This window comes from Vitis riparia, chromosome 4, assembly GCF_004353265.1.
Source record: "Vitis riparia cultivar Riparia Gloire de Montpellier isolate 1030 chromosome 4, EGFV_Vit.rip_1.0, whole genome shotgun sequence".
NCBI lineage: Eukaryota > Viridiplantae > Streptophyta > Magnoliopsida > Vitales > Vitaceae > Vitis > Vitis riparia.
In genome coordinates this window covers 22545270-22561005 of record NC_048434.1, presented here as the reverse complement: position 1 = coordinate 22561005, position 15736 = coordinate 22545270, and the positions used below count along the sequence as shown (strand labels likewise).

The 15736-nt window shown below is 32.9% G+C and overlaps 2 protein-coding genes across 2 annotated transcripts; both read right to left on the bottom strand.

Annotated features, from left to right (window-relative positions):
- Positions 1-457: 457 nt before the first annotated feature.
- On the bottom strand, positions 458-8200 carry LOC117913340. Its single transcript, XM_034828279.1, has 8 exons — positions 8050-8200; positions 4104-4189; positions 3915-4001; positions 1587-1811; positions 1319-1486; positions 1183-1236; positions 931-1080; positions 458-841 (listed from the first exon to the last, which is right to left on the bottom strand). The coding sequence occupies exons 1-8, from the start codon at positions 8198-8200 to the stop codon at positions 458-460; spliced, it is 1305 nt and encodes a 434-aa protein (XP_034684170.1).
- Positions 8201-12273: 4073 nt separating this feature from the next.
- On the bottom strand, positions 12274-15392 carry LOC117913339. Its single transcript, XM_034828278.1, has 7 exons — positions 15246-15392; positions 15064-15150; positions 13427-13651; positions 13132-13299; positions 12996-13049; positions 12744-12893; positions 12274-12654 (listed from the first exon to the last, which is right to left on the bottom strand). The coding sequence occupies exons 1-7, from the start codon at positions 15390-15392 to the stop codon at positions 12274-12276; spliced, it is 1212 nt and encodes a 403-aa protein (XP_034684169.1).
- Between the last annotated feature and the right edge of the window lie 344 nt (positions 15393-15736).

Sequence of the window (15736 nt, the reverse complement as noted above, 5' to 3'; positions counted from 1 at the left end):
ATCAAGAATCCATGAATTTTGTATTTGAAAGTGGTTCAGCACACCGACGGCTGACCCCAAAACATACAATTTATATGGCTAAGAAGATACACAAAGGAAGGGTTTCTACACCACAACAACACTATACATTATGTATTGTATATGAGAGAAAGTCACACGCAACACAAAGGAACCTTTGGCTTAATTGTAGGAAGGACGTGGCATGGTTGAGTGTTGATGTGTAAGAGCTGAAGCACGAAAATTTCAATATCTTTTCTAACAATCACTATTAAAAATAATATTATATTTTACAATGATTTATATTATAATTTTAATAAAAAATAAAAAAAAAATTGTGAAACATTTAAAAGATTTATGCTTTTAAATATAAAAGTAAACCAAATATGTAATTATAGTTACTGATAACAAAAATTTCAATTATCTTATTAACCGATTCGTTCACCAATTGATCTCATGGTTACTTGCACGATTCCAGACTACCACCAGGTCCTCCAAACAAGAAACGGTAGAGCCAGTATGCATCCTCCACATAGGAATTATCACCAGCATGATAGCATCGAGATTGTTGGACTACTACCTCATCATCATCAGGACGATTAAAGGCAGGCTGTCCCGGTTTTCCTACAATCACTTGTGCCATGTAACAAGTGTGATCAAAGCTGCCCCCTTGGTACACCCCACTGCCCATCGGAGGGGAGTCGGATGAGCCGCTATACACTAAACCCGCCCACAGTGCTGCGTCCGCATGCCGGCTTAAACCCTCGAACAAAGCCTTCGGCCAGTACCCAATTGGCTTGAACTCATCCATTATCATCAGCCACCAATCCCCGCTCCCTGGATCCTGTACGCCATGACATTTCCATCCATTCACAACTGCTATATGTATATAAGAATTAATCACATTCCTGGAAATTATAATTATAATTTTACCCTACTAATCAGCATGCTTGCATCATACTGGACACCGCCGATTCGAGAGAAATTACTGAAGGGCGCGCCTAGAGGTATGATCCTACTTGTTTGTATGAATCCTGGGCAAGTCAAATCGTAGCAACCGGATGTACTCCCGTTATTTTCTTGCTGGTAAAGAAAAAGAAAAGAAGGTTTAATTAGTATTGGGGGTTTCCATGTCCATAAATAAGAACTAGAAGTGCCAAGGAAGGAGGATGGAATGGAATATACCGTCCATGATGTGAAGAATCTTGTGCGACTGTCGCCATACAATAATGGATTGACCTGCAAAACAAATTGTGATTTTATGTTCGGATAGAAACATAAAAGAAAGGAAATGCTGGATTGATCAATGTGAAGAACATACCATCCATCCAGTTCGGATGCCGCCCCTTTTACCAAGGGGACCGGCCAGGACCATAATTACAGCCGCACTCAGTTGCTCATTTTCAGCCCTGGGGTTGTATACGCCCAGGCGTGCTGCAGCCCCATGATATACCTTACCTGAACCGGTTTTTGTTACAATTCCCGCATACTATGAGGACAAGGAAAAAAAAGTAGTTCCAATTAGCTAGCAAGACGACCATGTTTTTATTAAAATAGAGTCATATTTTCAAGGAATATTGGACTATTACTTCATAACCGTCACCTCCTGCATCGACTGCAAGGTCATTAAAATGGTGTTTCGTGAAGCTAGACTTGGCTCTTATGAGGTCTCCCTTTGTAGTCCTTCTGATGGGGACGGTCCCCAGTGGGCACCCATCTTCCAACCCAATTTTGATAGGGTTGTGATCTACTGAAAAGAGATAACTCATCCTTGAAGCTTTTAGGGTCTTCTGTAGAGCTGCACTGGGCCTCATCTGCCAATTGCAATCACAAAAAACAACCCAGCTTTCATTTTGTTAATATGCAGAAACTCAATTTCATATAATATGTGAATCAAGTTTCTCATAGAGCAGGTGAACAATGTAAACATACATGTAAACCATGGGATTTCGAAAATAATATTTTTAAAATTTTCTAACATTGTTTTAACGTTAGTTCTCGAAAAACAATTTTTAAAAATAAAATTAAATAAAAAATAATTTTTTGAAAATAAGTAAGAGTTGTTTCACCAATTTTAAAAACAAAATAAAAATATAAAGATATTTTATCATATTTTCTAAAAACTTGTTTTTAATAATTGTTTTTTTTTTTAGCTTAAGAATAATTTTTAAAAACAAGTTTTAAAAAATATGGTCAAATCGGGTCTTTTTAAAAAAAAAATTAACAATTTTAAAAGTAATTTCAAAATTTACCTTGGGGAGAAATCTAATTAAAATTTTGCTTTTTGAAAAGATAAATTTGATTAAAATATATTAGACAATGCACTAATAAAAGTTGAAGATTTCATAGAACAAGAGTCAAATTTAAATAGAAGTAATTTCAATACCAGGAAGAAACAAGAAATCTATGCCGTTTGAAGCTCATCATTCCAGAAAATAGTTTACCAACAATTTTGAAAAAATATTTGATACTCAGTTTTTAAAATAAATTTAAAATATTTTCAATTATTTATTTTAGAATTATTTTAAGCAATAATTGAAAATATAAAACATAGTTTAGAAACTTTGATATTCCACGTGAGTGGATAGCATGCTTCAATACTGTTTTTCATATTTGATTTTCAAAAAAAATTTATTTAAAAAAATAATTAAGGGAACAGTATTCTATTCTCTAAAATAAAAAATACAAAAAATATATTTGATAATTAAAAATTATTTTTTATTTTCTATTTTCTATTCTTAAAAACAGAAAATAAGGTATTTTCAGAAGAAAAAAAATTTCACTTGTTTTTTAAAAAATAATTATATAAATATTTAAAATAATTAAAAATAAAACACTAAATATAAAATATATTTTTAAAACATATTTAAAAATATTAAAAATAAGTTATAAAAATCGGAAAATAATTTTCAAATTTTTTTTTAAATCTATTTTTTAAAAATATTTTTAAAAACAATTATCAAATATTCCCTAAGATTTCTTTTTCTTTCCTTTTTTTTTTTTTTTTTTTTTGTCAAAAACATCCTCCACCAAATCCAAAAATCAAGCTCAAAAAATAACACTTACCTTTTTACAAGTTAATTTGACTTTCACAATAAGACTAAGTTCAAAAAATATTTTTTGTTTTATATCATTTTCACTTGTTTTCCAAAACAAGTTTTAAAAAATAATTATACAAATATGTAAAATAATTAAAAATAAAACATTAAATATAAAAAATGTTTTTAAAACATATTTAAAAATATTAAAAATAAGTTATAAAAATCAAAAAATAAATTTCAAAATTTTTTTTTAAAATCTATTTTTCAAAATTATTTTTAAAAACAATTATCAAACATACCTAAGATTTTTTTTTTCTTTTCTTATTTATTTTTTTTTTTTTGTAACATCCTCCACCAAATCAAAAAATCAAGCTCAAATAATAACTCTTACCTTTTTACAAGTTAATTTGACTTTCACCTAAGTTCAAAAAATATTTTTTGTTTTATATCATTTTCCCTTGTTTTCTAAAACAAGTTTTAAAAAATAATTATACAAATATGTAAAATAATTAAAAATAAAACATTAAATATAAAAAATATTTTAAAAACATATTTAAATATATTAAAAATAGATTATAAAAATCAAAAAATAATTTTCAAAAATTGTTTTTAAAATTCATTTTTCAAAATTATTTTTAAAAATAATTATCAAACATACCTTAAGCTCTTTTTTTTTCCCAATTTTTTTTGTCCAAAACATCCTCCATCATATCCAAAAATCAAGCTCAAATAATAACACTTACCTTTTTACGAGTTAATTTGACTTTCACAATAAGACTAAGTTCAAAAAGGAAATAAAAATCATTTGAATTTTTTTTCTTCATCAATTTCATCAAAATATAGATATACATAGACAATTGAAAGTAAGTAATAAACCTGAACAACATGATCCTTTAGCAAAGGATGATCAAGAGAAGGTTGCTTGTAAACATCGACACAGTCGTACATCTCTCCATACTCAGTCTGCAGTAAGAACATTAAAGAAATAAAAAAGGATGTCTGTCACTCAAACATATTATAATCATACATATGAAAAATATTTCATTCTTCTTTTGTGTTACGTGCCTCGATGGTCTTGACAGCAGGCTTGTTTATGGTTTTCAATTCTGTCTCCAATATCAAATCTTCTTCCCATAAATCTCTTCCTTCAACTACATACCCACAAAAAACTAGAAAAATGGTCACAAGACCAACTACGATTGTGACCCTCATATCTCTCTCTCTCTCTCTCCCTCCTCCCCCCCACCCAAATTGAATCCTAAATTGAAAAGCTCTCTCTCCCTTTATTTAAAGCTATTTATTACAAGGGTGCTCCTATATGGAAAGTTGAATTCGTTCTTTAGAAATTTGGAAAGAAATATTTATAATAAATTAATGCCTTTTAGAGAAAATTTAAAGACAAAATTAATATTTTCTATAAAAAAAAATATATTAAATATAATCTATAAAAAAAATGCATGAATTGGTATTTAACATCCCATTGAATTGGTTACTTTTAAACATTTCTTAAAAATAATTTTTATACTATTTTTAAAAATAAAATTATTTTTGGAAACTTAATTAACCAAAAAAAAAAATTTAAATCTCTCTAAAAAATAAATGGAATAAATTTAGAAGGATTTATAATAGAAGAAATTAAAAATTAATGACAATTAACTATATTTACATCAAACCTCAAGGGATGTGGGTGAAATTAACTCTATCAAAAAAAATTAGATTTCTAAAATTTTAAAATGAGAATTTAACACTAGTTGAAAAATGTTATTTTAAATAATTCTCAAAATTAATTTCAAAGAACCATTTTTAAAAATGGTTTTTTTATTATTTTAAAAAATAAAATTCTTTTGGGAACTTAATTAACCTAAAATCTTTTTATCTAAAATTTATTTATAATATAAACTAAATAAATGGAATAAATTTATACGTGTGCAAATCAATGAAATATGAAATTAATGGTAATTAATTGTATTTACACAAATTTTAAGGAGGTGTGAGAGAAATTAAACCTATAAAAAAAATTCAAGTTAATTTTAAAATGACAATTTAACACCCTTTTAAGACTATTGTTTTAAAATCATTCTCAAAAATAATTTTAGACAACCATTTTTAAAAATAGATTTTATTATTTTTTAAAATAAAATTATTTTTGGGACCTTAATTAACCTTAAATATTTTAATCTAAAATCGCTTTAAAAAATAAATTTTATAAATTGAATGGATTTATAGAGTTAAGACAAAATTTAAAATTAATAATAATTAAGTATATTTATACCAAACCAATAGGGTGCGTGAAATGAACCTACAAAAAAAAAATTAGATTTCCAAAATTTTAAAATGAGAATTTAACACCCATTTGAAAATGTCGTTTTAAAACAATTCTCAAAAATAATTTCAAAAAATAGTTTTTTATTATTTTTAAAAATAAAATTGTTTTTGGTAACTTAATTAACCAAAAGTCTTGTTATTTAAAATTTCTTTATAAAAATAAATTAAATAAATGGAATAAATATATAAGGGTACTAACCGACAAAATTTAAAACTAATAATAATTAAGTATTTTTACACCAAACCTTAGAGGATGTGGTGAAATTAGCCCTATAAAAAAAATTGAAAATTTTGATTTTAAAATGAGAATATAACACCCATCTAAAAATGCTATTTTAAAATAATTCCCAAAAATAGTTTAAGATTGTTGTAAAATGAGGATAAATGCAACTCAAATCAAAGTAAAATAATTATACATTATTTTGATAATAATATATAATAGAGAAGAAGGAATAAGGGAAGAGAAGTGAGAGAGTTGAGATAATGAAAGAAAGAGATAATGAGATAGAATGAAAGAAAGAGATAATGAGAAAGAAAGAAATGAGAGAAATCTTTTTTTCTTATGATACATATTAAAGGGGGATGGAAATTCTTTTTTATAGGTTTTTCAAATGGTTTCCATTAATATTCTTATTAAAGAATATTAATGGAAGTCATCAATAATATTAATTAACATTCATAAATAATATTAATTAACATTTATAATAAATGTTGTGGCGTTCGTTACTTCACTTATAACACTTCCCATTGGATGTCCACCACATTAGAAGAATATGTCTCATTAAAACTTTGACAGTAAAAAAACCTTAAGGGAAAAACTTAATGAAGGAAAAATAGTACAATATTCTTATAATTCTTTAAGTTGCTATTGATATGTTAAGACTGTCTCGTTAAAATCCTTGCCAATAAAACTCAGTGGGACAAAACATGGACAAAGGGAAAAAGAGGACAGTATACTAACACATTTTTACAAGCATACTCTCTCTCATGTCGATATCCTTGAGTTGACACATTCCAATCTCATATATTAACTTCTTGAATGTTGAGATTGACAATGATTTTGTGAATAAATCTGCTAGATTATCACTTGAGTGTATTTGTTAAACATCAATTTCATTACTCTTTTGGAGTTCATGTGTATAAAAGAATTTTGGTGAAATATGTTTAGTTCTATCTCCTTTAATATAACCCCTTGTTATATGTGCAATGTATGCAGTATTATCTTCAAATAATATTGTCGTGTCACCTTTGATAGAAGAAAGTCCACATGATTCCCGAATATGCTAGATCATAGATCTTAGTCATATACATTCATAAATTGCTTCATGAATTGCAAGTATTTATAAATGTTTGATGATGTGGCCACCATTGTTTGTTTGACATATTCCATGAAATAGTAGTACCATTGTAATTAAATACATACCCTGTTTGTGACCTACCTTTATGTGAATCTAAAAGGTATTCTGCATCTGTATATCTAAGCAATTGTTGTTTTGACTCTCTTGAGTAAAATAAACTCATATCAGTAGTTCCGCGAAGATAGCGCAAAATATGATTGATACCATTCCAATGTCTTCAAGTTAGAGCGGAACTATATCTTACTAATAAATTAACATAAAAAGCAAAGTTTGGACGCGTACAATTGGCAAGATATGTAAGTGTTTCAATAGCACTAAGATATGGTACTTCAGGACCAAGTAATTCTTCACCTTTTTCGCAAGGCCAACATAAGTCCTTTTTCACATCAAGTAACCAGACAACCATTGGAGAACTTAAAGGATGCACTTTATCCATATAAAAACGCTTCAAAACTTTCTTAATGGATGTTGATTAATGTACTAAAATCTCCATTTGGAACATGTGCGATATGCAAGATAAGACAAAATTTTGTTTTCCAAAATCTATCATCTCAATTTCATTTTTCAAGTAAATTGTTATTCTTGTGAGCTCTTGAGGAGTTCCAACAAGATTTAAGTCATCAACATACATTATAATAATTGCAAATCCAATTTATGACTTCCTAATGAAGATACATGGGCATATGGGGTTATTCACATACCCTTCTTTTAGCAAGTATTCACTAAGGCGATTGTACCACATGCATTCGGATTGCTTTAATTCATACAAGGATCATTGTAACTTGATTGAGTATGTGTGATGAGGCTTTGTACTATCTGCTTCAAACAATTTAAATCCTTCATGAATTTTCATGTATATATCATTATCCATGGATCCATATAAATATGTTGTAATAACATCCATGAGACGCATATTCAGTCCTTCTGAGACTCTATCAAACTAATTAAGAAATGAAATGTGATTGCATCCATGACGGGAGAGTATGTTTCGCCATAGTCAATAGTAGGTCTCTATGAGAAACCTTATGTTACTAATCACGTTTTATATCTTATGATCTCATTATTCTCATTACGCTTTCATACAAATACTCATTTGTGGTAGTCAGATTTCATCGAGAGGTTCTCAAGTTCAGTAGTGACATTGTTGGTGGCTCCACTATTAGCATACCATGACTGATCAGAGACTAGTTCAGGTGTGGCAATGAATACAGAGGCTTGACTGTTTTGAGGAGCTTAGAAAGCATGGTCAAAGCTATAGTAGTAATGAAGAGCAGTGTGCCCAACTTTGTTGCAAATTTGACATGTCGGCTTGGAATTTCCTCAAGCACCTTGTCCATGTTCACCCCAACCTCTGAATTTGTCCAATCTTGGACCTCTGCCTCTTTCACTTATGTTTTGGCCATTGGTACCTCCAACCTTTTGATTAGAGACATGGTTAGCAGAAGCCTTTGAGAGATCCAAGGTTGTTGCAACATTCATTTAATCTATACGACTATCCTAGTTCGGTAGCAGAGCTTAAGCTTTTTGCTAAGTAGTAGGCACAATTCTGAAGCTAAGGTTAACCACTACAAGGTCATATTCTAACCCGAGGCGGGATAAAACATGGAGCATGATCGTTTGTTATTAAGTATCCAACGGTTTTGAGATTATCAGCAGACATCTTTATTTTGGTAAGATATTCATCCATGGACAATGACCCTTTTCGAGTTGTTTGGAGCTGAGTTTTTAATTGTAAAACTCTAGAACGAGGTTGTGATGCATACACCATTTCTAGTGTCTTCCACGTCTCATGAGTTGTTGAGAGACCCACTACCTTAGGTAACACACTCTCGGAAATGGAGGATAGTAGCCAACATAGTAATCTTTGATTTGTTCAAACCCATTTCACATAAGTTGGGTTGAGGATGAATTTGGTTTCACCATACTTCTCCATTATAGAGATCATCTTCTCTGGAATGGGTTGTGTTCCAAATAAATAACCACCTAGGTCATGCCCTTTTACAACTAGAACGATAACTGATTTCCATAAAAGAAAGTTATTCTAATCTAGTTTTAACGGAGAGCTAAAGCTCATGATATTCCCAAATAGAGAGTTGTTGTCTGCAATGAAGGATTATGGGAGATCAATGTTGAGAGTTAATGGAATTGAATTTGCTGCTGTCCCAAATGGAAAGGTAGGCAAAGATGGTGAATCAGCCATGATTTAATTTGATATTGTTTGAACCTTGCTCTGATACCAAGTTAAAAATAAGAGAAAAAACATAGCAATGAATTCTGTATTTGAAAGTGGTTCAGCACACCGACGACTCACCCCAAAACATACAATTTATATGGCCAAGAAGATACACAAAGGAAGGGTTTCTACACCACAGCAACACTATATAGTAAGAGACTTTTGGCTTAATTGTAGGAGGGACGTGTGTCACAAGATGCTTCAAATGACCCTCCTCATGGGCTTATATAGAAAAAGGGAAGCTTCTGGAGACTTCTGGAGTCATCTACACTAAGACATTGGTAGGAAGAGAGTGGAAGGTTTTAGAGATGCCTATAGATGTCCACACATCTTTACACTATGGTGGAAGACATGAGAGGAGTCCAAGGCTTTCTAGAGAATTCTAGAGATCTCTTGTATATTCTTGTACATATGGTTGTACATAGATTAGTGTAGGGAGTTTTAGAATATTCTTGATTTGTAAGGAACCCTCCAAGGTTCCAGAGAGTTCCATTGGTGCCTATAAGTAGGTGAGGCCCTCATTTGGCCAAGGCACCACCCAAATCACTTCCTAACCAAGCAAGTGAGTCTTCAAAGCACTTGTAAAAACTTCCTTGAGTAATAAGAGCTTCCATTCTCTAAGAATTGCCTACTAAGCTTCTTAAGCTTTCGAGTCGTGAGCATCGTAGCCTAGTAAGCTAAGCATTGGGAGTAAGGCTGACTTAGCAAGATCAAGGATCTTGACTTGCCTAAGTGTCGCACAAGCTTAGTAAACGACTAAGTCTGTGACAAGTGGTATCAAAGCGTGGCTACGAAGCGGGCATAGTAAAGGAATGTCGGGCTCTAACGTGAAGGAGAGTAGCGAGCAAACCCGTGGGAGGGAGACTGAGCCTACTGCATGGGGCAGGGGCAAGAAGGATAAATCTTGTGATGTCGTTACCAACATGGAGGCAAGGTTAGCCAATGTGGAGCTAGCCATGGCGGACACTCGGGAGGGGTTGGACTTGATCGAGCAAGGCATGGAGAAGGGCTTAGAGAATCTAAGGAAGTAGATCCAAGACCTTCGTGAGAGGATGCTAGTCTCACAAGTTTAGCCAATGTCGTACGAGGAGTTTGTGTCCTTCCAAGGAAAGGTCTTGAGCATGCTTGCTAGCATGGAGTCAAGGATAGAGGCCTTGGCCACTCGAATGGAGTCCCAAGACCAGGAAGTTAGGCAGGAGTTGGCCATTTACAAGACTACTGTGTCGGCACGGGTCATGGCCACACAGGAGGCATCTAGGGTGGAGGTGACGAAGCCACATGGGTTTAGTGGCAAGCGGGATGCCAAGGAGCTGGATAACTTCTTATGGCATATGGAGCGATACTTCGAGGCTATCACATTGATTGATGAGGCGACTAAGGTAAGAACTGTAACCCTCTACCTTACTGACACAGCTACTCTATGGTGGCGTCGGAGGTTTGCCAATATGGAGAAAGGCATTTGCACCATAAAAACGTGGGAGGACTTCAAGATGGAGATTAAGAGGCAGTTCTACCCCGAGGACGTGGCTTACCTAGCTAGGAAGAGTATGAAGCGTCTCAAGCACACAGGCTCGATACGCAACTATGTCAATGAATTCTCTTCACTCATGCTTGAGATTCCTAACATGACCGAGGAGGAGTTGCTATTCAACTTCATGGATAACCTACAAAGGTGGGCCGAGTAGGAATTAAGGCGTCAAGCTGTTCAAGACTTAGCCACTACTATGGCAGTAGTAGAGTCTTTAACGGATTATAAGAGGGGATACTCCTCCAAGATTGAGTCTTTGGAGGATAGCCACACCATGGGTGGAGGAGATGAGGTTCCAAGGGACCACAATGCTCTTAAAAGGGATCAGGCAAGATGCCTAACATCCGAGAAGGAAGAGGTAAGACGGAAAGGAAGGAGTTCACGCCTAAAATCAAATGCTTCCTATGTGACGGTCCACATTGGGCACAGGATTGTCCAAAGAGGAAGGCGCTCAATGCCATGGTCAATGAGAGGGAACAGTAGGACAAAGCACATATGGGCTCGATGCAGTTACTAGGTGCCCTCCAATTCAACCCAAAGCCTAGTACGCCTAAGACCTCCTTACTATCAGCGGTGCAAGTAAATGAGGCAAAAGGGGAGCGAGTTGAGGTAGCCCGCACACACATGGAAGAGGTCACCAAGGGAAAGGTGAACTCAATGGGTAAGAGGAAGCAGCACTCTAAGCATCAAAAGCGCATGGGTCTGCATCCATCTGAAGCCTCACAGGAGAAGGAGGTGAAGAATATCCTGGCTGAACAGGTCACTAGGAGACAAGGGGTCCCTCCTATGATAGAGTATCTAGTCCAATGGAAAGGACTACCTAAGAGGCAGGTAATTTGGGAACATGTAGATTCCTTGAGAAGATTTTGGAAACACATCGAGATGTTTCAGAAAGAGGCAACGACAAGGACGTCGATGGCATAGGTGGGGGAGAGTGTCACAAGATGCTTCAAATTACCCTCCACATGGGCTTATATAGGAAGAGGGAAGCTTCTGGAGACTCCTGGAGTCATCTACACTAAGACATTGGTGGGAAGAGTGTGGAAGGTTCTAGAGATGCCTAGAGATGCCCATACATCTCTACACTATGGTGGAAGGCATGAGAGAAGTCCAAGGCTTTCTAGAGAATTCTAGAGATCTCTTGTATATTCTTGTACATAGGGTTGTACATAGATTAGTGTAAGGAGTTCTAGAATATTTTTTATTTGTAAGGAACCCTCCAAGGTTCCAGAGAGTTCCATTGGTGCCTATAAGTAGGTGAGGCCCTCATTTAACCAAGGCACCACCCAAATCACTTCCTAACCAAGCAAGTGAGTCTTCAAAGCACTTGTAAAGGCTTCCTTGAGTAATAAGAACTTCCATTCTTTAAGAGTTGCCTACTAAGCTTCTTAAACTTTCAAGTCGTCAGCATCGTAACCTAGCAAGCTAAGCATTGGGAGTAAGGCTGACTTAATAAGATCAAGGGTCTTGACTTGCTTAAGTGCCGCACGAACTTAGTGAACGACTAAGTCCGTGACAAGCGGCATGGTTGAGTGTTGATGTGTAAGAGCTGAAGCATGAAAATTTCAATATCTTTTCTAACAGTCACTATTAAAAATAATATTATATTTTACAATGATTTATATTTTAATTTTGATAAAAAAAATTTTGAAACATTTAAAAAATTTATGCATGAGATATTTACTTTTCAAATATAAAAGTAAACAAAATATGTAATTATAGTAACTGATGGAAGATAATTATATACTGAACAAAATTTTGAACTATCTTATTGACCGGTTCCTTCACCAATTACTTGCACGATTCCAGACTACCACCAGGTCCTCCAAACAAGAAACGGTAGAGCCAGTTTGCATCCACATAAGAATTATCACCAGCATGATAGCATCGAGATTGTTGGACTACTACCTCATCATCATCAGGAGGATGAAAGGTAGCCTCTCCCGGTTTTCCTACAACCACTTGTGCCATGTAACAAGTGTGATCAAAGCTGCCCCCTTGGTACACCCCACTGCCCATCGGAGGGGAGTCGGATGAGCCGCTATACACTAAACCCGCCCACAGTGTTGCGTCCGCATCCCGGCTTAAACTCTCGAACAAAGTCTTCGGCCAGTACCCAATTGGCTTGTCATCATCCAGTACCATCAGCCACCAATCCCCACTCACTGGATCCTGTACGCCATGACATTTCCATCCATTCACAACTGCTATATGTATATAAGAATTAATCACATTCCTGGAAATTACAATCATAATTTTACCTTACTAATCAGCATGCTTGCATCATACTGGACACCGCCGATTTGAGAGACATTACTGAAGGGCGCGCCTAGAGGTATGAATCTACTTGTTTGTATGAATCCTGGGCAAGTCAAATCGTAGCAGCCAGATGTTCTGCCGTTATTTTCTTGCTGGTAAAGAAAAAGAAAAGAAGGTTTAATTAGTATTGGGGGTTTCCATATCCACAAATAAGAACTAGAAGTGCCAAGGAAGGAGGATGGAATGGAATATACCGTCCATGATGTGAAGAATCTTGTGCGACTGTCACCATACAATTCTGGATTGACCTGCAAAACAAATTGTGATTTTATGTTCGGATAGAAACATAAAAGAGAGGAAATGCTGGATTGATCAGTGTGAAGAACATACCATCCATCCAGTTCGGATGCCGCCCCTTTTACCAAGGGGACCGGCCAAGACCATAATTATAGCCGCACTTAGTTGCTCATTTTCAGCCCTGGGGTTGTATATGTCCAGGCGTGCTCCAGCCCCATGATATGCCTTACCTAAACCGGTTTTTGTTACAATTCCCGCATACTATGAGGACCAGGAAAAAAAAGTAGTTCCAATTAGCTAGCAAGACGACCATGTTTTTATTAAAATAGAGTCATATTTTTAAGGAATATTGGAATATTACTACAAAAGTGATTGAAATGGTACTAACTTCATAATTGCCACCTCCTGCATCGACTGCAAGCTCATTGAAATGGTGTTTCGTGAAGCTGGACTTGGCTCTTATGAGGTCTCCCTTTGTAGTCCTTCTGATGGGGACAGTCCCAAGTGGGCACCCATCTTCCAACCCAATTTTGATAGTGTTGTAATCTACTGAAGAGAGATAACTCATCCTTGAAGCTTTTAGGGTCTTCTGTAGAGCTGCACTGGGCCTCATCTGCCAATTGCAATCACAGAAAACAACGCAGAAACTCAATTTCATATAATATGTGAATGAAGTTTCTCATAGAGCAGGTGAACAATGTAAACATACATGTAAACCATGGGATTCTGAAAATAATATTTTTAAAATTTTCTAACATCGTTTGAACCTTGTTCTCTAAAAATAACTTTTAGAAATGAAGTAAAGTGAAAAACAATTTTTTTAAAACAAGTAAGAGTTGTTTTAACAGATTTTAAAAACAAAATAAAAACATAGACGCATTGATCATATTTTTTTAAACTTGTTTTTTAACAACTGTTTTTTCTTTTTATTCTTTAGCTTAAAAATAATTTTTAAAAACAAGTTTCATAAAATATGGTCAAACGGTCCTTTTTAAAAAAAAAAATTGACTATTTTAAAAGTAATTTCAAAATTTACCTTGGGGAGAAGTCTTTTTAAAATATAACTACATTTATAAATAATTTTGAAACTATTCTATATTTTAATAAGTATTTTGAAAAAAAAAAAAAAAAGGAATTTTCTCAAAATATCTATTTTGACAAAAAAAATATCAGAAATAATGGAAAGTGAAACTGATAGCGTTTTTCAGAAATATAAGAAAATGTCAAATGAAAAATATATTAGTCAATGCACTGATAAAAGTTGAAGATTTCATAGAACAAGAGTCAAATTTAAATAGAAGAAATTTCAATATGACGAATAAACAAGAAATCTATGCCGGATTTGAAGCTCATCCAACCAGAAAATAGTTTACTAACAATTTTGAAAAAATATTTGATACTCAGTTTTTAAAATAAATTTAAAATATTTTCAATTATTTATTTTAGAATTATTTTAAGCAATAATTAAAAATATAAAACATATTTTAGAAACTTTGAAATTTCAGTATTTGACATCCAAACAAAATTTTATTGAAAAATATAATTAAAGGACTATTTTGTGAATTATTTTTTAAATCAGTTTTTTATTCTTTAAAACAAAAAACATAGAAAATATTTTATAATCAAAAACAATTTTCTGTTTTCTTTTTTTATTCTTAATAATAAAAAATAAGATGTTTTCAAAAAATAATTTTTAATTATTTTATATTATTTTCACTTGTTCTCTAAAATAAGTTTTAAAAAATAATTATATAAATACGTAGAATAATTAAAAATAAAACACTAAATATAAAAAATATTTTTAAAATCTTGAAAATAGGTTATAAAAATTAGAAAATAATTTTCAAAAACTGTTTTTAAAATCTATTTTTCATAATCATTCTAAAAACAATTATCAAACTGACCTTAATATTTTTTTTTCTTATTTTTTTAAAAAAAAAGAAACAAAAATCATTTGGATTTTTTTTCTTCATCAATTTCATCAAAATATAGATATGCATAGGCAATTGAAAGTAAGTAATAAACCTGAACAACATGATCCTTGAGCAAAGGATGATCAAGAGCTGGTTGCTTGTAAACATCGACGCAGTCGTACATCTCTCCATACTCAGTCTGTAAGAACATTAAAGAAATAAAAAAGTATGTCACTCCAACATATTATAATCATACATATGAAAAATATTCCATTCTTTTTTTCTGTCACGTACCTCGATGGTCTTGACAGCAGGCTTGTTTATGGTTTTCAATTCTGTCTCCAATATCAAATCTTCTTCCCATAAATCTCTTCCTTCAACTACATACCCACAAAAAACTAGAAAAATGGTCACAAGACCAACTACGATTGTGACCCTCATCTCTCTCTCTCTCTCTCTCTCTCTCTCTCTCTCCCCCTCCTCTCTCTCTCTCCCCCTCCTCCCCCCTTCTTTTTTCCCAAATTGAATCCTAAATTGAAAAGCTCTCTCTCCCTTTATTTAAAGCTATTAATTACAAGGGTGCTCCTATATGGAAAGTTGAATTCGTTCTTTAGAAATTTGGAAATAAATACATTTTCTTTAAAACTAGATAAATAGTGTACACTTGATGAAACTTAATAGGCAAAACTGATGGTATATTTATAATAAATTAATGCCTTTTAAAGAAAATTTAAAGACAAAATTAATATTTTTTATAAAAAAAATTTATATTAAGTATAATCTAT